Source organism: Syngnathus leptorhynchus, chromosome 19 (assembly GCF_054491065.1).
Source record: "Syngnathus leptorhynchus isolate UIUO chromosome 19, UIUO_Slep, whole genome shotgun sequence".
Taxonomy (NCBI): Eukaryota; Metazoa; Chordata; class Actinopteri; order Syngnathiformes; family Syngnathidae; genus Syngnathus; species Syngnathus leptorhynchus.
This window is the reverse complement of record NC_141213.1, coordinates 2,309,375-2,328,990: the sequence shown is the minus strand read 5'-3', so window position 1 is coordinate 2,328,990 and position 19,616 is coordinate 2,309,375. Positions and strand designations below refer to the sequence as shown.

The 19,616-nt window shown below is 48.5% G+C and overlaps 5 protein-coding genes across 5 annotated transcripts; 2 read left to right on the top strand and 3 right to left on the bottom strand.

Annotated features, from left to right (window-relative positions):
- Positions 1-445: 445 nt before the first annotated feature.
- LOC147041600 (diamine acetyltransferase 1-like) lies at positions 446-2,735 on the top strand. Its single transcript, XM_085939502.1, has 6 exons — positions 446-698; positions 1,239-1,290; positions 1,644-1,724; positions 2,020-2,121; positions 2,194-2,234; positions 2,324-2,735. The coding sequence occupies exons 1-6, from the start codon at positions 636-638 to the stop codon at positions 2,498-2,500; spliced, it is 516 nt and encodes a 171-aa protein (XP_085795628.1). The 5' UTR covers positions 446-635; the 3' UTR covers positions 2,501-2,735.
- On the bottom strand, positions 2,620-4,649 carry apoob (apolipoprotein O, b). Its single transcript, XM_085939501.1, has 9 exons — positions 4,589-4,649; positions 4,139-4,234; positions 3,935-4,063; positions 3,789-3,821; positions 3,662-3,716; positions 3,460-3,555; positions 3,161-3,252; positions 2,887-2,976; positions 2,620-2,808 (listed from the first exon to the last, which is right to left on the bottom strand). The coding sequence occupies exons 1-9, from the start codon at positions 4,604-4,606 to the stop codon at positions 2,764-2,766; spliced, it is 654 nt and encodes a 217-aa protein (XP_085795627.1). The 5' UTR covers positions 4,607-4,649; the 3' UTR covers positions 2,620-2,763.
- Positions 4,650-4,795: 146 nt separating this feature from the next.
- Positions 4,796-10,290, bottom strand: klhl15 (kelch-like family member 15). Its single transcript, XM_085939609.1, has 10 exons — positions 10,081-10,290; positions 9,489-9,547; positions 9,281-9,389; positions 9,048-9,186; positions 8,757-8,945; positions 8,440-8,664; positions 8,150-8,311; positions 7,860-8,069; positions 7,607-7,797; positions 4,796-7,531 (listed from the first exon to the last, which is right to left on the bottom strand). Exons 3-10 carry the CDS (start codon positions 9,298-9,300, stop codon positions 6,757-6,759), a joined length of 1,911 nt encoding a protein of 636 aa, XP_085795735.1. The 5' UTR covers positions 9,301-9,389; positions 9,489-9,547; positions 10,081-10,290; the 3' UTR covers positions 4,796-6,756.
- Positions 10,291-10,505: 215 nt separating this feature from the next.
- Positions 10,506-13,802, top strand: eif2s3 (eukaryotic translation initiation factor 2, subunit 3 gamma). Its single transcript, XM_085939381.1, has 13 exons — positions 10,506-10,752; positions 10,917-10,990; positions 11,370-11,433; positions 11,517-11,644; positions 11,704-11,825; positions 11,902-11,996; positions 12,057-12,215; positions 12,346-12,480; positions 12,574-12,668; positions 12,749-12,893; positions 12,988-13,157; positions 13,296-13,468; positions 13,539-13,802. The coding sequence occupies exons 2-13, from the start codon at positions 10,922-10,924 to the stop codon at positions 13,600-13,602; spliced, it is 1,419 nt and encodes a 472-aa protein (XP_085795507.1). The 5' UTR covers positions 10,506-10,752; positions 10,917-10,921; the 3' UTR covers positions 13,603-13,802.
- A 134-nt stretch (positions 13,803-13,936) lies between these two features.
- On the bottom strand, positions 13,937-19,164 carry LOC147041596 (uncharacterized). The gene is made up of 16 exons (XM_085939380.1): positions 18,964-19,164; positions 18,319-18,425; positions 18,090-18,217; positions 17,849-18,000; positions 17,534-17,713; positions 17,017-17,452; positions 16,791-16,901; positions 16,343-16,651; positions 16,017-16,259; positions 15,815-15,913; positions 15,549-15,742; positions 15,304-15,478; positions 15,067-15,223; positions 14,826-14,979; positions 14,628-14,739; positions 13,937-14,564 (listed from the first exon to the last, which is right to left on the bottom strand). Exons 1-16 carry the CDS (start codon positions 18,982-18,984, stop codon positions 14,386-14,388), a joined length of 2,757 nt encoding a protein of 918 aa, XP_085795506.1. The 5' UTR covers positions 18,985-19,164; the 3' UTR covers positions 13,937-14,385.
- Positions 19,165-19,616: the final 452 nt, after the last annotated feature.

Here is a 19,616-nt window from a genome sequence, read left to right as displayed (position 1 = left end):
ATACAACAGAAAATCAGAGATGTTTGGTGCAAAATGCTTGATGGACAGCCAGTAATTCCAAAAACAATTGGATCTGATGTGGAAAAATACTTGTCACGTGAACATAGCCACGGTTCCAATTGGATAAGAAAATTGCGAGCTGGGCAATAGATGATAGACCAATGGGAAGGAAGAAAATTGAGAAATGGGTAATGAGGAAAAACATCAAATATGACGCATTTTAGAGTATTCACTCACACACCATTGTTTGTTTACTATTAAAACGCGCTAATTCTTAGACGACCTACTTTAATTTGAGAGAAGAATTCTCACGGATTTGGAAAAGTACTCGGCACATAAACATACCCTCGATTCCAATTGGATAAAAACGACCAATTGGATTTGCGGAAACTGAGCCGACCAATCACAAGGCAGAATGAAGTCGCTATAAAAACGGTAGTAAACAAAGACGCTCAAGCAGTAGTTGGCATCGACCCGTCCTGGGTGTCTCTTAATGAATGTTGCGGGACAAACTCGTCCGGATCAGCGGCTGACTGCGGGTGGAACGCGTCTCTGAAGCGAATGAAGAAACTCCTAATCTTTCACTTCACATACAGAGGACTTCGTACGAAAGGAAAAAAGAGTAAACGGAGGAAATGGAGTATAAATTGCGAAAGGCTGAACCAAAGGACGTGCCTGATATATTACGACTGGTGAAGGTAGTAATCGCATTTAATCTCAAATACATCAGTTGAAAGTGGGTCAGATCAGCCGCACTCAAAACATATGCACGAATACACTTGGCCTCGACCTGTTTTTTTATCCAAACCATAACAAGAATTGGAAATAAATGGGTCGATGGCGTTGTCATAGGCTGACCCATCATAACTGGAGGTAAAAAAAAAAAATTGTAGACATCATAGACCAAAAAGTACCGAGATTGTTCGTGTGTGACGTCACCGTCGTCATTCTTTGTTCTGGTCCGTTGACTCACGTCCGCTTTACTTGCGTAAACAGCAGCTGGTGTCTGTAAGATCTATTACATATATATTGGTTTAATATATATATATATATATATATATATATATATATATATATAGAGAGAGAGAGATAGATAGATATAAAAATAAATATATAAATAAAATGTTCTTAATGGCTGTTCTTTCATAAAGCATCCACAATGAAACGCTTGTCAGGTTTAATGTGTTTTTACTGCGAGTGTGAATGTGTGCACTGAACAAAAGCCTTCTTGTTTCAAGGAACTTGCCAAGTATGAAGACATGGAGAACCAGGTGACGTTGACTGAACAAGGTAAAAACCTACAGGTCTTTAAAAACAAAGATTCTGTTTTATTTTATGAAGTATATCATGAATAAGGTTTCACATGGATGTCAAAAATTTCTGGTAACTTCCCTTGAGGATTTATGGTAATTAGAAATTCAGGGTAATTTAAGGATGTTTTATAGATAGCACTTTTGTTACAGCTGAAGTTTGACCGAGCGTTAGCGTGTCGGAATAATTCTCACGTTCTGCTATTGGGCTGTTCTCAACTGTGACAGTTTAAAATACACAAAGTGGAACTGTTTTAAATCTCGCTTATAACGAGCGTGACATCAATCGGCCCGAAGCCTTGGCTCTGAATAATTGAGTGTTTGTTGTTGCAGAGCTCCTGGAGGATGGCTTCGGCGAGACGCCGTTCTACCACTGCATCATCGCTGAAGTCCCAGGAGGGGACGGCAGCCAAGGTCAGCACGGTCGTAGCGTCATGGAAAGAAAATGCCTCACTTCCTCCCAGTGTGTGGGGGCGGGGGGGCAAATGGAATGCCGAGCCAAGCATTTATTTCATTTCCCAGAGCCCATGTACTCACAAAGTAGGACAACTACATGTTGCTAGCTAGGCAAATTCTGCCAGTTGACATTTGAATGTGATTAGTGAAACACCAGATGGTAGCTTCACATATAAATCAAAATCATTCGAGCCAATTTGTTATTTTACGAGCGCGCATGTTGACGGAATTGTGGAATGTGCTGTGTGGGTAGATTCCAAGGCGGTGGGTTTCGCCATGTACTACTTCACGTACGACCCCTGGGTGGGCAAACAGCTCTACATGGAGGAGTTCTACGTGATGGACGACTTTCGAGGTAGGAGGACGAGCATCCGCTGGCGTCCGCCGTCACGCTCCGCTCGTATTTACGCGTCTCGTGTCATCACAGGCCTCGGCATCGGCTCGGAGATCTTGCGGCGGCTCAGCGATGTGAGTGGCGGCAATGCGCTATTTTAGTCGAATTGAAGATCCTCAACTTACTTCAGTGTAATGACTTTTTCGTCCCGCCCCCTTCGTAGCTGGCAGTGAAGACGCGCTGCACCGGTATGATGTTCGTAGTGGCCGAGAACAACGAGGTGTCCATCCAGTACTACAAACGGCGCGGCGCCGAGGACCTCTCTCAGGAGGAGGGCTGGCGGCTCTACCGCTTTGACAAGAGCAGTCTCGTCAAGATGGCCACACCCACCGAAGAGTGACGGCGCCGGGAGAGGGAAGGTTTCACTTGTTAAATAAAAATAATCATTTCTTGAAATGTTGGCTTGACCGCCGCATGCTTAAATCACTAAGCTATAATAAAATCGAATCACACACAATGTCAAAAGTTTGCTCCAAGATTTCAATTGTATTCCAAGACACTTTAATAACAAGTTAGTCCAACATAAATGGGCATAGTGAACATATAGTGCACAATAAAGATAAATTAAATGGTGATTTTTGTGTGTGCGTGGCTTGTTTGACCTCAGCTGGACGTGCCGTTGCTCTCCCCCCGCTCAGTCTTGTCAGGCTTGACAAACAAGTTTTTGTTTTGTTTATGGTTGAAACTCAAGTCTTACACATGCTAATTAAGCTAAGGCAGACTCACCTTCTGTTTGCTAAATGGCGGCTCTTTCCATAAGGTTTCCACGGCGACGCGACCTTTCTTAACCCACACGCGCGCCGAATCGCGACTCACCTGTGAGAACAAGCAACAACATGGGAACGGTTTTATTACCTCTGATTGCCAGTCAAGGTTTCAGGCCAGATTTGAACCCAGAACCTCTGGACTGTGAGCCAAACATGGTAACCGCTATTTTCACAATGTTGCCTCTCACCACAAACCCAAACAATAATAATAAGGGAATAAAACAAGTGTCGACCTTGAAAAGCGTAGCGGCCTCCTGAGGGTAGAACATGGATGCGCTTAGGGCCATGAGGCCCAACGGAAACGCCACACGCTTCACCTTCGAACCTGAAGACCAAACAAACACGCTTGTCAGGGTGTCCAACTCAGGCGATCTCTCGCCTTCACACGAAACTCGTTCAGACAAAATAAACGTGCCTTATCTTATCACGCTCAGTTATTGTTGGAGCGCTTTTATAACAGTACGCTTGTTTCCATGTTTTCAACAGGGGTTCAATGTTTTTAAATAAAAATTGAAACATTGTTTTAGGTCACCTTTGGCTAAGTAAAGTCCCAGCAAGCCAGAGAAGCCCACCACTGTCACGCTGGGGTACAGATCAGGGGGCGGATCGTTGAAAAACTGGTACATGTCTGAAAGAGGATACCGAAAGCTTTGTTTTTTTGGGTTTTTTTTTTTTGTGTGTGTTCTTTTGGACTTGCACAAAACATGAGGAAATCTTGTAATGGCAGCTGGTACCTGTGACTGCTGTGGTGGATGCGATGACAGCGGGCTCCACCCTTCTGTACACTTCCTGTGGAAAGTCAAACACACATGACCGTCACTGCCAAAAAACTTTGAATAACTTATTTAAAAATGTCCTAACCTCAACTTTATCCGCCGCTGTTCTTCCTGCTTTCTGTTAACACAATGCAAATGTGATATCATAAGACCTTTGCTGTCTTGTGACTTGTGGCCCTTTTGAGCATTCAATCCAGATCCTTTGTGTGCATTTCAAGCAAAACATCATACCTGACATTGATTTGTGTACGGTTCCGCCAATTTTCTCAGTGATGCCACACTTTGTTCCAACTGTCCCGCCGCAGCCAATGGTTCCACTCGGGGCTGCTCCTCCTCGGGTCTGCAGTACAGAGATGGCAGCTAAAAAAAAAAACCAATCAGATCATTTCTTCCATCTTTCTATATTTCTTTAGTGGTCTGCACAGTATTGCTCACCTCGTCGATACTCATGGGCGGCTGCGCGCTTTTCTTTGCAGCCTCGCAAACGGCAGCATTCGGCAGCAGTCCAGGAGCTGCGGCAAACAGCGACACCTGCAGGAGTAACGAGAACATGACAATGACGTCACACCAAGTTCAAGATAAGTCACCTTTGCCTCAATAAATAAAATACTTGTTTAAAAAAGGTATACGACAAAAATAACAGGGCTTTCATCAACCCTTAAGCACCTTCCCATTGATACTTACTACTGTCAGTTAGCATTAATGTAATGATTTAACAGTCGACTGTTAGCAACCAGCTAATGTTAGCAGTTAGCTTGCGCAGCAGAAAAAGGTCGAATTAGAATGAACTACTTAACTGCGATCACATGCACGAGACAAAGTGTAGTGCCAACACCAAAGTAGGCTTCACGTTTGAGAAACGTGCGATAGTAAAGATTTATTTACCAGTTTCACGTATGACATCTTCCGCCGCAAATCCCTTCGCTTTCTACGGCAAGTCGTAGAGTTTACACGCATGCGCAGTCACACCTAAGAGCTAAAGTACTTATTTGACCAAAAATGAATACTTAATTGGCTGAACTGTATTTTGATTCAAGTATATCTAATAAAAATCGGAATATTTAAAATAAAACTGACAGTCAGAATCCATCCAATATGAACATTTATTTCTGGAAAGAAGTTACAAAGAAGATTTACCCAGATAACATGTTCATTTGATCCTGTCCTCTTTCTATTTCAGCGCTAGCAAGGTACTGTTAAGGGATGCAATAATTGATTGATTAATCACAAATTATCAATCCGATTCATCGATTAGTGACCAATCAATTATTAACTAATCGTTAAAGTCTTATTGTGTGTATATATATATGTATATACAGTATATATACTGTATGTGGATATATGTTTATCTTCTACTCTGTTTGCTTACTGATGGACTAAAGGATGCTGCGAGTTGGCAAGGTAACACTTTTTATCACATTTTCTTCTTTGACAGCAATAAGGGAGGAAGTAAACGCACACATGAACCTTAAAAAGATCCCCTTGCAAACATTCCTCAGACAATCGGTTTGACACTTCTGTGGCCATTTAAAAAAAACAACAACAACAAATGAGGATGTGCCAAGAAAAAAAAAAAAGACCCGTTGAAAAAACATACAAAAAAAAAGTGCATAGTTAAAATAACAGTAGTTATGAGGTGAACATGCGAGAAATGAAGTGGAACCGATAAGCCGCGCCAAGTGAGGGAAAATATGAGCTGACATTGCGTGGAATGTGTCGATTTTAAAAAAATTCCGGAAGTGACCCATGCTGTTCGAGCACACGGCAACACGCAGGTGACGTAGATGTTGCCATGGTAACAACTTCACTTCAGGCAGTTATGAAGCTGTCAAATTGAATTTGGTAGCATTAACAGAAATAAAAAAACAATTGAATAAAAATAAAAAAGAAAGAAAGAAAGGAGGAGGCATCTTGGCAACTACGTTTTTCAGTCTTGTGCGGTCCTCCCAAAAATAAAATAAGATGACTTTATGTCTCAATAATAAATAAAGCAACACATGACTGCATAGCTTGCTAAATAAATAACATTAAAACACTGCATCATTATGTTCTGAGCCCTTTGCGCAAGAACATGAACAGACAGAACCAAACCCGGGCGGTCGCCTAAATACGACAAACGTTGAGTGCTGATTGGCTGAAAAAAATTCTACAAACCAAGCAGAACAAGAGTGTACATGTACCAAGTGTCATGCATGACCTGACAGAGGGACGCACTAGAAGCCCCAAAAACATTTTCTTATGAACGTTAACTCAAGTTCAACAAATGCTAATTCAATTCCATTTGTGTGTGCCCTCGAGATTAAAACAGTAGCTGCACGATTTCAAACCTCATTCAGTGCGTCAGATTATTGATTATTCATCCCATATCAATCGACGAGAACATGAATGATTTCAGCTGCTCACTTTGGAAGTTGAGCTTCCAGTGCGTTGAACGGGAAAGCGAGAAACCGCCCAAGCAAGTACAATCCAAACTGCCCCCCCCCCCACTTGACATCTTCTAGGAAAGCAAAAGTGTGAAAGTGTTTGGAACCTGCTCAGATGTCCAGAACACGCTTTGTCCTCACAAGGAAGACAATTCAGCACACTAATGTGCTGTCTTATTCGTGATGTTATTTTTTCTCTCCCTTCCCTTCCACTACAATATGACTTTTTTGTCTGCCCCCCCCCCAAGTTGAACTAGTTGATACAACTAGTGCATAGTTTTGTCTCACTCGTAACATTTCGTTGTCCTATCGGTATGCCAAAGATGCGTTCAGCGTGAATTGTCTTCTTGGCGAGGGTATAAAGCGCGTACTTCATGGCGCTTTCATTGGATATTAATAATTTTCTGTATATTGTGTGCCACCAAGAAGACCACTAAGCCTAGCCTTGAGTCATGCGCACAAATGTCCTACAATCAAAGTGGAAGGGGGGGGGGGGGGGACTTCGTAAGACTCATTTGAGTATGTGGACAATTTAGCGCACGAGTAGGATACGGAATAAATGCTCCCCCCGTGTGTAAAAAAAAAAAAAAAAAAAAAAGGGGAAAAAGTGTGTCCAGTGCGTAGCAGACCTCAGCTGCAGCGTCTGACGTGCTCCAGCACGTACTCTGGGAAGTGCAGGGTGCATACCTGCAGCCCGTCCAGTTTGCAAGGCATCCGGGGATACTCGTCCTCCTTCCACTTGTTGTCGTCGGGGTCAAAGGTGAGAATCGAGTCGCTGTAGTGTCCGTTGTAGCACAGGCCGCCCAGCACCATAATCTGGCGCTCCAGCACGGCCACCCCGTGGCCGCTGCGCCCGATGGGCATGGACGCCAAGATGGTCCACTCGTCGCCCTCCGGGTCGTAGACTTCGGTGGACGGGCAGCCTTGCGACTCAAAGGAGGCGCGCAGGATGACGCACACGCCGCCGAACACGTACAGCTTGCCGTTGTGGGAGATCATCTTGTGGAAGCAGCGGGCGTAATTCATTTTGGATTTGTTCTCCCAGCAGCTGGCGTGGGAGCCCGGCAGCGGCGCGCCGCGGCCCCCGCGCGTCCGTAGAGAGTCCGACCCGTTCGAACCCCCTCCTGCCGCCGCCGCCCCTCCTCCGCCCGCCGAAGCTTCCCGGCCCGGATCGAAGACGCACACCTGCTTGGAGGTGGACGAGGACGTGATGCCGCCCGTGATGTAGAGCTTCCCGCCCAGGACGGTCCCTTCGTGTCCGTACTTGTTGACAGGGTACGGGTCCACAAACTCCCAGCGGTCCTCGGTGATGTCATAGCGCTCGGTGGAGTAGAAGGTCTCGTCCCGCGTGCGGCCTGCCACCGCGTAGATGAACTTTCCGATGACGCCGACGGCGAACTCCGACCTGCAAAGCGACAACCGGACAGTGGCGTGATGCTCACAATGTCAGGCCGAGGGCACATTGATGACGAGCTCTGACCTAGGCACCGACATGTCCGCCATGCGTAGCCACGAGTTCTGCCGGGGATCGTAGCGGTACACTTTGGACGACGCGTGAAACTCGCCGTCGGGCCCAAGCTCCTCCCCTCCCAGCAGGAAGGCGAAGTTGTTGACGATGGCCAGGCAGTCGGGTCTCAGGGGCACCTGGGGGCCCTCCAGCTCCCACCACACCTGCGGGACCAAGCGGGGTTACTGCACCGAGCTCGCCCTCACGACGGAACGCCGATTTGCACCTTGGGACGCTGCAGCAGGAGAATTTTGCTGTTCACCATGCTGTGGCCGATCATGCCCCGGAATACGGCCGTCTGCGGTCGCTGCGATCGGATGCGATTGGCGCGCGTCAAGGCCAGAGGCTGCTGGTTGACGTCGTGGAAGTAGGCCAGGGCCTGCTCCACCTCCTGCCGCAGCTGCCTTGAGTAACGGTAGAACTCCGACGTCTTCACCTGCGGGCGGGAATGCGGAACCCAATGTAAAAAAAAAAAGTTTGATCTTAGTGAAGTCATCTTCAAGGACTGCTCGTCACCTTCTCAAAGATGTTTGCGGGCGTCATGAGGCAGAAGCGAACCGACTGGATGATGGTGTCCGTGTGTCTCCAGCGCCGCCGGTCGTGTCGTAGCCACGACTGCACCGCCTCGTACAGCTCGATTTCCGGGTAGCGACTCAGGGCGTCGCTGTTCAGGTAGGCCTGGCGGACACGGGAAAACAAAAGTCGCTTGATTAGCGCTGACTGTAACTAACTGACCAAGGTTTAACCTCATTTATTTCAAACATCTTTTTTTCCACATTTATTTTAAGCATCAAGTAACAAGTTACCTGCAATCTCTCCAAGCTGAGGTAGGACAGAAAGTCGGGTCGGCTCATGAGCGGGACAAAGTTCTCCAGGAGGAAGTTGTCCATTTGCTCCTGGACGCCTTCCACTCCCACGCTGAAGTCCTCCAAGAGCCGCATGACCTCAGCACAGTTCTCCAGGCAGATCTTAGCCAGCAGGAAGGAGCAGCAGAACTCTACTGCCTCCGTCAGCTGCACGTACATCGCCGCCTGCCGCCACACGCGCACTTAATGTTCGACGACAGTCCATCCGTCAAAGACGCATATTAAGTCATTTCTAAAAATTGCATGGTGACATTCACCTGAAGGATCTCCTGCACGGTGGGCATGCTGAGCTCCAGCGAGCCGTAGTACATGAAGCGAAGGATGTGTCCGAAGCCCGCTGCCGTCAACCCCTTCAAGTGGATCTTGTCCTGGTCCCGCTCCCTCATGTCCGCCGTGAACATGACTCGGAAGTAGTCGCTCTGGGTGGCCAAGAGCGCTTTGTGGGCCTAAAGGAGACATCGGTAACAATTGTTATATCGCAACCACTGGTCTTCCGAGGCCATCGCAAGTCTACTCAACCCGATGCGTCCGATGTTGTCGTCACAAACCTGGAAGTGATGCTCGTCGATCATCAGCGTGACGTCCAAGAGCAGGCGCTCCTCGTACAGAGCCCGGAAGCCCGACGACACGCTCCCATCATGCACCTGGGATAGATACACCTCCACATCCACCCCCGACATAGCACACCTAATGGTGGTGGGAAATATTAAAAACACACAGTTGAATAAAGGTTAAGTAGTGCAGAAAATGGAGAGGATTATTTTTTTTTTGAAACACTTGCCTCTGATTGGCCACAGGCATGTCAGATGGAGTTGTCTTAGCCAATCAGAGGACAGTGCCCCACTGTGTCCAGCTGATGCGAACAAAGACCTTCAGTCAGCGTCAATCACCTGGAAATGTTTTTTATAAAATAAAATAGCAAAACATGAGAGGATGATGAAGCCGTTTCAAAAGATTGGAGATGAGCAAGGCGGCGGTTTTGCACTCACAGCTTCTGATGTCTGGACTCAAAGCGGCTGCTGGCATTTCCTGTGTTTGTGTTTCCAGCCTGGTTTGAAAAATTGCAAAAGAAGTGTCAGGTGCACAGCACATCTCCCACAATGATGCAGTGACTTGCTTGCAGTGTTTCATTTGTACATGCAATATACATTCTACATTTGTTTAATTGTAATTATCCTAAGATTTGTGGATGTTGGTGGTAAAAAAAATCTATTTTTTAGACATTGGGGGAATGTAGCATATCGTAGACAAGATGCCCTGAATGAGCAACATATTGTTAAGTAACTAAATTCAAATAGGTGTTCCACTCTTAAAATATTACCTCGCTAGCCTAAAGTTCAACCTTGAAGTTCCAATGTTTTGCCTCGGTGCCCAAACAAAGGTACGTGACAGCACCGCCGTTGTGATTTCAAAGCTGCCTAACTAATTCAAACCAATATTAATATGAGACGCCGAACGACCGTGACTATACGTCTCCAACTGTCAGGACAACATTGTTCACCGGTGTCGGGAGCGGCGGGGTTCCGAATGGGCTGGACCGGGAGTACCAACTTAGCCTAGCGGCTAAACAAGGCGTCTCACCTCGGCGCTGAGAATCCACAAGAGCTCTCCTCGCTTCGGACATGGAGCGATGCTGTTAGCTCCGGAATGAGAGACTACTGCAGCGACCCACCTCCATGGTGTCAACCCCCAGCCAGAGCCCCAGAGCCCCGGTTGGGCTCAACAGCAGACGGCTAGCAAACCAAATCGATCCGTAGGCTTTGTGGATGCCATCTTCTAGCTTTGCGTCACGTCCTGTTTTAGCGGAAGTGGGGGCAAGTGTTTGCAAAACTAAAGTACTGTATAATAAAAATGGACAATCTTTTTTTTTTTTTTTTTTTTTCAAAAATAGTAACATAAATCACAAATTGACCAAATTTTCACGTTTTACTTTTACATGTGTCACTCAACTCCCCATGCGATTCTCAAAAAGACTACAAATGACATTGCTGGACTACAAGAGACCCGTTGATGACGTCATCCATTCACGACGGACCCGACACGCGAGTAACGTACACTACTGATCTCTACTCACTGGAGACAAAAATCGTTTGATGATCTTGTCAACCGTTTGGAAAAACTATTTTATTAAACATACGCGAAGCGCTTTGGCTGAACGTTAGTGGAGTCCCCAATTTAGTTTATTTAAATTTTGGACTGTACCTTCAAGTTGCATCAGCCGTAGTAAAAGGACCCTATTGCGTTATTGTTCAGGTAAAGGCAATTTAAATTTTAAAAAAAATCACGAAGACATATGTTAAATTTACTATGATCTAAAACAACCCAAAGTTCAATCGATCACATTTTAGCAGAATAATTAATCATTCAATTCGGGCATTGTCCTCGGCTACCTTTTCCTCCCTCCCTTCCTTTTCCAGTCAAGATGGCGGGCGACGAGTCGGGTACAACGCTGGGCCAGCCTCATTTGGCCAAACAGGACCTCAGTAATCTGGTAAATGCTCCACGAAAAACACTGACACCTTTATAATTTCACGAGCAAGACTTTATCCGTTTTTGTCGAAGATTAGCTGCAATATAAGTCTTGTTTGTTGTCCGCTAAGATGCTGCGCCTCTACCATCACCCGGCACACGACGTCTGGCTAGTAGCTATGAGCTAACTTGAATTCGATTTTATTGACACTTGATCACGATTTAATCTAACATTTTGTTGGCAAGATACTGTATTCCACTCAGTACCTTAAACGACAATCCACATATCCATACGCTTTTGTAGACTGAAAATAAATGAAAATCACACGACCAGTTAAGAGACGTCCACATAAACAGTACGTCCATCTGTTTCAACTTGAATGTGTTGTTTACCTCCGTAGAATGTTTCCCAGTTGACGACTCTGTCCCCTGAGATCATCAGCAGGCAAGCCACCATCAATATCGGTACTGCCGTACAATGAACACCATCGAAATTCACACTCTGCATTAATTAGGGCGACCAACCAAGTTCTCGTTTTAAATCCCAGGCACCATCGGTCACGTGGCGCATGGAAAGTCCACAGTGGTGAAGGCCATCTCGGGTGTTCACACCGTCCGCTTCAAAAATGAACTGGAGAGGAACATCACCATCAAGCTCGGCTACGCTAACGCTAAGGTACGCTTGGCCGTCGTGGCGCCGCTGCCGATGCTAACTGCCACGTGTTGCCGCGTTAGATCTACATGCTGGACGACCCCAGCTGTCCTCGGCCCGAATGCTATCGCTCCTGTGGGAGCAGCACCCCTGATGAATTCCCCACAGACATCCCTGGCACCAAAGGCGATTTTAAACTTGTCAGGTGAGTTGGACTTTCTTCTGACCCCAAAAATGTTAAATGTAGCACAGTGTGTCTGAAATGAATCGGACTCCCGTAGACACGTGTCCTTCGTGGACTGTCCCGGTCACGACATTTTGATGGCGACTATGTTGAATGGAGCCGCCGTCATGGACGCCGCTCTCCTCCTCATCGGTGAGTTGTTTGGTCCGTATCGATGTGGACGTGCGTGACCGGTGAGTTTGGTCCTTCTAGCGGGCAACGAGTCCTGTCCGCAGCCGCAGACGTCAGAGCATCTGGCCGCCATCGAGATCATGAAGCTGAAGCACATCCTCATCCTCCAGAACAAAATCGATCTGGTAAAAGAGAGCCAGGCCAAAGAGCAGTACGAGCAGATCCTTACCTTCGTGCAGGGTGAGAGCTAAAGCTGATGCAAATGCAACATCGGATTTTTTTTTCCTTAAAAAATGTGCTTCAAGCGGTCTAACTCAAGTTTGGAAGTTCCATCTAAACCAATATCCTTCATGTCCACGCTGATTGACAGGTACGGTGGCTGAGGGCGCCCCCATCATTCCCATCTCTGCTCAGCTCAAGTACAACATCGAGGTGGTGTGCGAGTACATCGTCAAGAAGATCCCGGTCCCTGTCCGAGACTTCACCTCGGAGCCCAGACTCATTGGTGAGAAACCCACGAAAACCGCTTTTAACTTAGCGTTTGGCATTTGAGTGTATTTGCCCTCCACCAATGGGGTTGTTTGTTCTCATCCTGTAGTCATCAGATCATTTGACGTCAACAAACCTGGCTGTGAAGTCGACGACCTGAAAGGGGGCGTGGCAGGAGGGAGTATCCTCAAGGGTGTCCTCAAGGTGAGACACGGGGGGGGGGGGGGGGGGGGGGGTTCATGTTGACATGAGCGTTAGTGAACAGTCTGTCTTGGTGCCTTCAGGTGGGTCAGGAGATCGAGGTGCGGCCCGGCATTGTGTCCAAGGACCATGAAGGGAAGCTGATGTGCAAGCCCATCTTCTCCAAGATCGTCTCACTGTTCGCTGAACACAACGATCTCCAGTATGCCGCGCCCGGAGGACTCATCGGTACGTCCGCCCGTGTTGACGGTTTGGTGTTGAAATGAACCGTTTGCTGATTTATTTATCTGTCCGGTTCTTATGAACTCTGACCTCGGGACAGGTGTGGGTACCAAGATAGACCCGACGTTGTGTCGAGCTGACCGCATGGTGGGTCAGGTGCTGGGCGCCGTCGGGGAACTGCCGGAGATCTTCACCGAGCTGGAGATCTCGTATTTCCTGCTCAGGCGGCTGCTGGGCGTTCGCACGGAGGGAGACAAGAAGGCCGCTAAGGTGAGCGCAACGTCACGGGATGTTCAAGCTCATCCATGTTTCACGCAGCCCTCGTCGATGCTAAGCGTTAGCATGTCAATAGTGTTCTGCGTTGTTTATTAGCATCAAGCTAAGCAGACTTTACTAACACCCTCACAGGTCCAGAAGCTGTCAAAGAACGAAGTGCTGATGGTGAACATCGGCTCGCTATCGACCGGCGGCCGTGTCAGCGCCGTCAAAGCCGATCTGGCCAAGATCGTCCTCACCAACCCCGTCTGCACCGAAGTCGGAGAGAAGATCGCTCTGAGTCGACGTGTGGAGAAACATTGGCGGTGAGGAACTTAAAGCCACATCTATTCCTCATTCTGTCATCTGATTCGTTTCCCCTTTTCCACTTTGCAGTCTGATCGGCTGGGGGCAGATCAGGAGGGGCGTGACCATCACGCCCACCGTGGATGACGACTGAGAAGAAGGCGGGCCGGGCCGTTGCAGCGTCCCTATCAGGCACCGCAAACGTCACATTGGTCTCGTTTAATTTTCTCCTCCCATTTATTCTTTTTTTCCGCTGAGAGGACAAACAGGAATGACGCTAGCATACTTGGGACTGGCGCGAACATCTTCCGCCAATAGTGCGGCTACTATTCATTAATAAAAGTTTGGAACTAACTTTTTGTTGCATCTCAATGAAGTCAAATAGCCACAAGTCTGTGCACTTAATTACTTACTTGTTACTTAATATTTTGTGTTAGTTGGCGTGTGGTCAGTAATGCAGTAATAGGAAGAAGAAATCTGTCAAGGTAAACATTAGAAACAAGATGACACTAGATTGTCGTTTTTAATACAATTAGGAATAACACAAAAGGTCCTTGTTGCGTTTCATAATCAACCAAAAAAATGACAGCACAGTTAATTATGTTGAATTTAAATGTTTCTCATAACGCGGCGTGAACGTTCATGCTCTATCTTAAGTGTTCTTGGTTTCCTCAAGGTAACGCAGCAAAAAAAAAGCTATTTGAATACTGAGGGTCAATAATTGGATTTCGAAATGGGTCAAATTGACACCCAGCGTGTTAACCCCCCGTAGTTACAATATCATTTGAACTGAGAACATTATTGCTTCTCAATTTACATTTTCAAATGGGTCAATTTGACCCGAGCTGTGCCTGATTCACAGATCATTAATGACAGTGCAAATAGGGAGGGGGGGGGGGGGGGGGGGCGGAGTCTAGGAAGGGAGTGTTTTTCACCGCTACGAGGCAGCTTCCCAGTCGTCGTCGGAGACATCGTCGATGGGTACGGCGCGAGTGTTGCTGGCGCGGATGCTGCTGATGTGTGTGGACGCCAGCAGGGCGGCGATGCCCGTCAGGCTCACGCCGGTGCCGTCCAGGTTCACCTGAGTCAAACGCATGTGCGCCAGGAACTTCACGCCTAAGAGGTGTAGAATTGAAAAACGTTATATTGGTGCGTTCGAGAGGACGTGGATGTGCTTACCGTTATCTGTGATTCTGGTGCGGCTGAGATTCAACTTCAGCATCTGAGGGCAGTGGATAAGACCTCGCCTCACCACACTGTCGCCCACCTGAGTGCTGGCAAGGCCCAACACCTGCAAAACAACATTCAGGGTTAAAAAAAAAAAAAAAAAAAAAAAGAATAAAATAAATAGAAGCATTAAAAAGGAACAGGCAGGACCTGGAGGTGCGGCAGGCAGGTGATGAGCGCCGCCACTCCTCGACTGCTGACCGCCGTCCGGTCCAAACATAGCTCCAGCAGCTCCAGTAGGGGGCGCAAGTAGGAGAGCCCGGCATCTGTCACTTGAGTGTTACTCAGTGACAGCTTCTTTAATCTGAACACATACAATAGATGATTGGGGGAGCCCAGTGATGAACATGAGACACAATGGGGACAATACGTGACAAAATACGACATGTACCTGGTCATAGTGCAGAGGTGTTGAACTCCCTGGTCCGTAACTTGCGTGTAGTCCGTTAAATCCAACTCCACCAGCAGCTGCAGCCGGGACAAGAACGCCAGGCCGCCGTCCGTGACCGAGTGGCGTCCTGGGAGGGTCAGGTGAGTCAATGCCAGTCCTGCGAGACAAATTGCACTTGAGTGACCAACATGCCCTCATTCTTCGGGGGGGCAGGCAGAAGCAGACGCTGGAGCTAACCGGATACAATCTGCAGGGCGTGGTCGCCGTTGGACACGCGCACCCCGCCCAAGCTGAGGGACGAGAGAGACGGGTGGGCGCCCAACTGCGCAAGCGAGGCCTCCGTCACGCCCGTGCCGTCCAGGTTGAGCGTCTGTAGGCCCGGCAGCTCGGACAGCGCGGAAACGTCGGACACCTGGAGTGACACGCGCGTTGTAAACAGAACGGTCGGGCTGAAAGAAAAACCTGCTGGTGGCGCAGCTTACCTTAGTCTGCTTGATGCTGAGCATCCGCAGCTGCGGCACGCAAGCGGGCAGCACGGCCAGCGTAGTCTCGCCGACCGCTGTCTGGTTGAGGCTGAGCTGGGAGAGGCACGGCGGCGCCGAGCGCAGGTACAGGGTCACGCCGGCGTCCGTCACTTTGGTCTGGTCCAGTGACAGGAAGCACAGGCTTTTGAGACCTGAAAAATATGAAAAGCAGTTAATACGTCACCTCGATACCGATCCGAGTGCGTGTGGAAGAAGTTTGCAACCTGTGATGTACTGCAGACAAGAATCGGTCAGTTTACTACAAGAAGCCAAGTTGAGATACTGCAGTTTAACCAGACTGGATAGAATTGACAAGCCAGAGTCTGTGGGAGAGACAGGGAGAGTTGAACTTTTGATTATTATTATTATTTTTTTTAAATGCCCTCAAATGAAACCCGCTTGAAACAAGGCGGAGGTTGTTTGTACCCGTGATGAGCGGCGAGTTGATCAGGCTGAGATGTTTGAGCGCGGTGAAGGCGCGTAGCTGGCGTAACAGCTCGTTGGTGGAGTACGGGTAGCAGTTGAGGACAAACTTCTGCAGAGGGCAACCAAAGAATAGCTCCAGGTTGCGCGGACGCAGCACACGCTCCTGAGCCATGTGGTTCAGCAGAAGCTCCACAAGCTCAGGTGTTAGGCCGGCCAAGCTGCTGCTGTACTGCATACTGGGAGCTGGAGCGCACGCACACAGATAAAACACACGTGCGTACACACACACACACACACACACACACACACAAATTCACAACGCTCACCTGTCATGAGCTGGACGGTTGCGCGTGTGGCCAAGGCACAGAGCGATGAGACGCTGGGGGTCTTGAAGGACCTTTTGGGGGGAAGTGGTTGTCCCTGTGAGGCGGGGTCTTCGTGACGCGCCGCCCGCTGCAGACGCTCCACGGCGGCCTGCCCGGCGGCTCCGGGCGCCGCTCGCCCCTCGGCGTCGTCCGGCTCGGGCTCGTCCTCCGGGGCCTCTCTAAGTCGATTGCCCTGCTCGGGCCATCGGTGTCTGGGCTCCAAGCCACCACGATTCCTGTTCTCCAGGAGGAACGGAAGTCGCGGCAGACCTGGCAAAGCACAAAGACGTGTTCATTAAAAAAAAATGCCAACGATTCAATCTGATTAAGTCGGCTGCTTCCTAATCTTCTATAAATAGCACAAACATATTCTGGGTAAAATGTTCCATTGTAAAAAGTGGGACAGTACCATTAAGCAAATGCGGAGCTTCTCCTTCTTCTTCGTCAACGTCATCTTCCTGTTCAAGTTGGACTCCGGCAGCTTCGTCGGGATTGCCGGCGACCAATTTTTGGCCTCGCCCTGTGAAATGACCGTATGTTCATGAGGTTATGGACGTTTAGACTCATTTCCCGGGAAGGTGCGGGGCATTTTTGCATGCCCCTTATCCCAAATTCTATATTAGGATCAAACTTGCCCCAAAAGTGAGAAGGTCCGTGAAGAGGAGGACCTCCAGAGATTCCCGCGAGACTGGCCGCCTCTTCCCACACGTGATTGGGTAGCGGAGGGGGCATGGCACAATCTGGCCCACCCGCTCTCTCCTGGACTGGGATAGGAGGAGTAGGACACACCCCCCGGTCAGATCCGACCAGGGGTGGCTCGGCAGGGCCGGCCGGCTCCTGGGGGGTCTCCGGGGGAGTGGTCTGAATGCAAAGGGCGGCGTTAGGCGTGAGGCCGAGGGAGCGTAGTGAGCAGGCCAGCTCGGCCTCCCCGAAGCGTTTTCGTGGGAATCCCTGGAGGAGAGAGAAGGCGCGGAGGGCGGGATGACGTCCCGTGATGTGCTCCACGACACTGCGAAGTGGCGCGTCGGCCGGAAAGCTTTCGCGCATGGACTCACCGGACGGCAGCCGGATCTGCGGCGAGGCCACAGACGAGACAAAAATAAATTGGCCATCCGGCATTGATTAGCACCAGCGACGCTTTTACCACCTCACCATGAGAATACAGTTGTTATCCACATTAGTCTGAACCTTCCCTCCAAGAGTGTGCCCTTGACTGTCATCGGACGGCGACGCCCCTTCCGCCGCCGCCGCCGCCGCCACGCCAGACTGGCTGCTCTTCTCCTGTAAGCTCCGCCGATCATCGGCGATACGCTTTAGCACCAACTCTCGCTCCTAGAATGAAGATGAAACAAGTACAAAATGAATCAGATGCACAGTGAACAGTGTGATTAAAAACAACAAAATTAATTGACGAACAGAATATTTTCGACACCGCCGCGGGTCCGAGCGATAAGATCCGCCAAATACCTGTTTCTTTTGCCGGCGCTCCGCCCTCGCCTGCTGAGTCACGCGTTGCCTCTGCTGCTCCTCAAAGTCACTTTTGTCCTGTTTGATACGCGACTCGATGGGGGGCAACTCTCGGGAAGGCGGTGACAACTTCTGCGCTGATGAGCTACTTGCTGTGACAACATGAAAATGAATAACCCATAGGTAATGATGACATGTCTTCAAAATTGAGAAATGCTATTTGCTTTCATGAACATCACACCTGGACAGTCAGAAGCAGACGTGGTAGTCGACTCTTTCGGAGGGTTGAAAGCCGCGAATGCCGTTTCCGTCGGACCCGTCGGCTGCTTGAGCAAACTGTGTCGTGCGTGCTGATGACCCTGCAGGAGCCTATTGGCAAAAAGACAATCAAACGTCTCTTATTGAAATAAGAGGTGACCATTTTGAAAACTCAAGGAGACACAGTTTATAATATGTGGACACACACTCACCACTCGGCCGCGTCCGTCACGGAAAAATGACCGGCCTGAACAGCAGCCTGGATCTGCTCCTGTGTGAAGCCCATTTCACCAAGCGTTTGGAATAGGTCCCCGATTGTCTGCAAGACAGTCAAAAAGGAAACTTCTCAAAGGAGCTTCTCAAATGTAGAGGTGGCCACCTCTGCCAAATTCTGGACTATGATATACTGGACTACTGAATTATTCAATAACAATTATCGCATTAAACTTGGCCAGTATTCCTCAGATCAGACTTGGTCAGACTTGGATGTGGTGACCCTTCATACTCGGAATGTAAAGATGGGCACGGTGAAACCAACAAACCGTGCCATCTATGACGTCATACCCACTTGGAACTGCTGTCACCTTAATCTGTTGCTCTTAATTTCAATGACACCGTTTTAATCAACTCTGACGTATTTACAAAGCAGTTTTGCTTTAAATCCGAACATTTCAAATCAAAATAAAACATAAAATAAGCGTATCAGTCGAGCTAAACGTGATAGTTTGTTTCGCTTGCTTGTCACAGACGTTAGCATAACAACTAGCTTAGCCGCCTAGGCTAACTGGCAAGCTAATATGCCCTCAGCGCGTCCCGACGTGACTTTTAAAACACCCGGTAAGTCGTTTAAAGCTTACCAAGGAGCCCGAAGGATTCATGTTCGCCTTTTGGGTTTGCAATCAAAACGCTCAAGTGTAATTAAACAGCAACTTTGTCGGACTTCCTGCATCGGCTCCTTTGCTATTTCAAACGCAGCCGTCGACTCTATGCTAGCAGGCACAAGACAAACGTCCTGCCCCCTTTTGATTGACAGCGGAACAACAACAAACCAGCCACAAGATTCTTATTATGCACGAAGTTGTTCATTGTCAACATATCAGTGGCTTTCATGGGAAAACCGGCTTTATGATGTAATGATGCACTTGCTTTGATCGAGTCACTAATCACATGGAAATAAGGAAGATTTTTTTCCAATAGCGGCACGGTGGGGATAATGAGGGTGCGGCCTCGATTTCACCTTCGACCCTCCCTGTGTGGAGTTTGCATGTTCTCCCCGTGCCTGCGTGGGTTTTCTCCAGACACTTCAGTTTCCTCCCGCGTCCAAAAAAACATGCATGGTACTCTCTATGTGCCCTGCGATTGGCTGGCTGGCAACCAGTTCAGGGTGACCCCCCCCTGGGTTCATTCTAGTGGTACACAATAAAATCACTGCCCAAGTAGTTTGGTTCTGTTGAACTTCTTAATGCATGGTGTTCATGTTCAAACGTTACATACAGTTACAGTGACTTGA

Excerpts from the sequence above, each read along its gene's own strand:
- LOC147041600 (XM_085939502.1), top strand. The coding sequence starts at position 636 with ATGGAGTATAAATTGCGAAAGGCTGAACCAAAGGACGTGCCTGATATA. Across the intron at positions 1,725-2,019 it reads AGGAGGGGACGGCAGCCAAG|ATTCCAAGGCGGTGGGTTTC; the intron begins GTCAGCACGGTC and ends CTGTGTGGGTAG. Across the intron at positions 2,235-2,323 it reads TCTTGCGGCGGCTCAGCGAT|CTGGCAGTGAAGACGCGCTG; the intron begins GTGAGTGGCGGC and ends CCCCCTTCGTAG.
- apoob (XM_085939501.1), bottom strand. Across the intron at positions 3,717-3,788 it reads CAGCGGCGGATAAAGTTGAG|GAAGTGTACAGAAGGGTGGA; the intron begins GTTAGGACATTT and ends GACTTTCCACAG. Across the intron at positions 2,809-2,886 it reads CGCCATTTAGCAAACAGAAG|CCTGACAAGACTGAGCGGGG; the intron begins GTGAGTCTGCCT and ends TTGTTTGTCAAG.
- klhl15 (XM_085939609.1), bottom strand. The coding sequence starts at position 9,300 with ATGCCTGTGGCCAATCAGAG. Across the intron at positions 8,312-8,439 it reads TCAGCTTGGAGAGATTGCAG|GCCTACCTGAACAGCGACGC; the intron begins GTAACTTGTTAC and ends CGTGTCCGCCAG. Across the intron at positions 7,798-7,859 it reads TCCTGCTGCAGCGTCCCAAG|GTGTGGTGGGAGCTGGAGGG; the intron begins GTGCAAATCGGC and ends TTGGTCCCGCAG.
- eif2s3 (XM_085939381.1), top strand. The coding sequence starts at position 10,922 with ATGGCGGGCGACGAGTCGGGTACAACGCTGGGCCAGCCTCATTTGGCC. Across the intron at positions 12,216-12,345 it reads GATCCTTACCTTCGTGCAGG|GTACGGTGGCTGAGGGCGCC; the intron begins GTGAGAGCTAAA and ends GCTGATTGACAG. Across the intron at positions 12,481-12,573 it reads CTCGGAGCCCAGACTCATTG|TCATCAGATCATTTGACGTC; the intron begins GTGAGAAACCCA and ends CTCATCCTGTAG.
- LOC147041596 (XM_085939380.1), bottom strand. The coding sequence starts at position 18,984 with ATGAATCCTTCGGGCTCCTTG. Across the intron at positions 15,743-15,814 it reads TTGTCTGCAGTACATCACAG|GTCTCAAAAGCCTGTGCTTC; the intron begins GTTGCAAACTTC and ends CATATTTTTCAG. Across the intron at positions 14,980-15,066 it reads CACCTCTGCACTATGACCAG|ATTAAAGAAGCTGTCACTGA; the intron begins GTACATGTCGTA and ends GTATGTGTTCAG.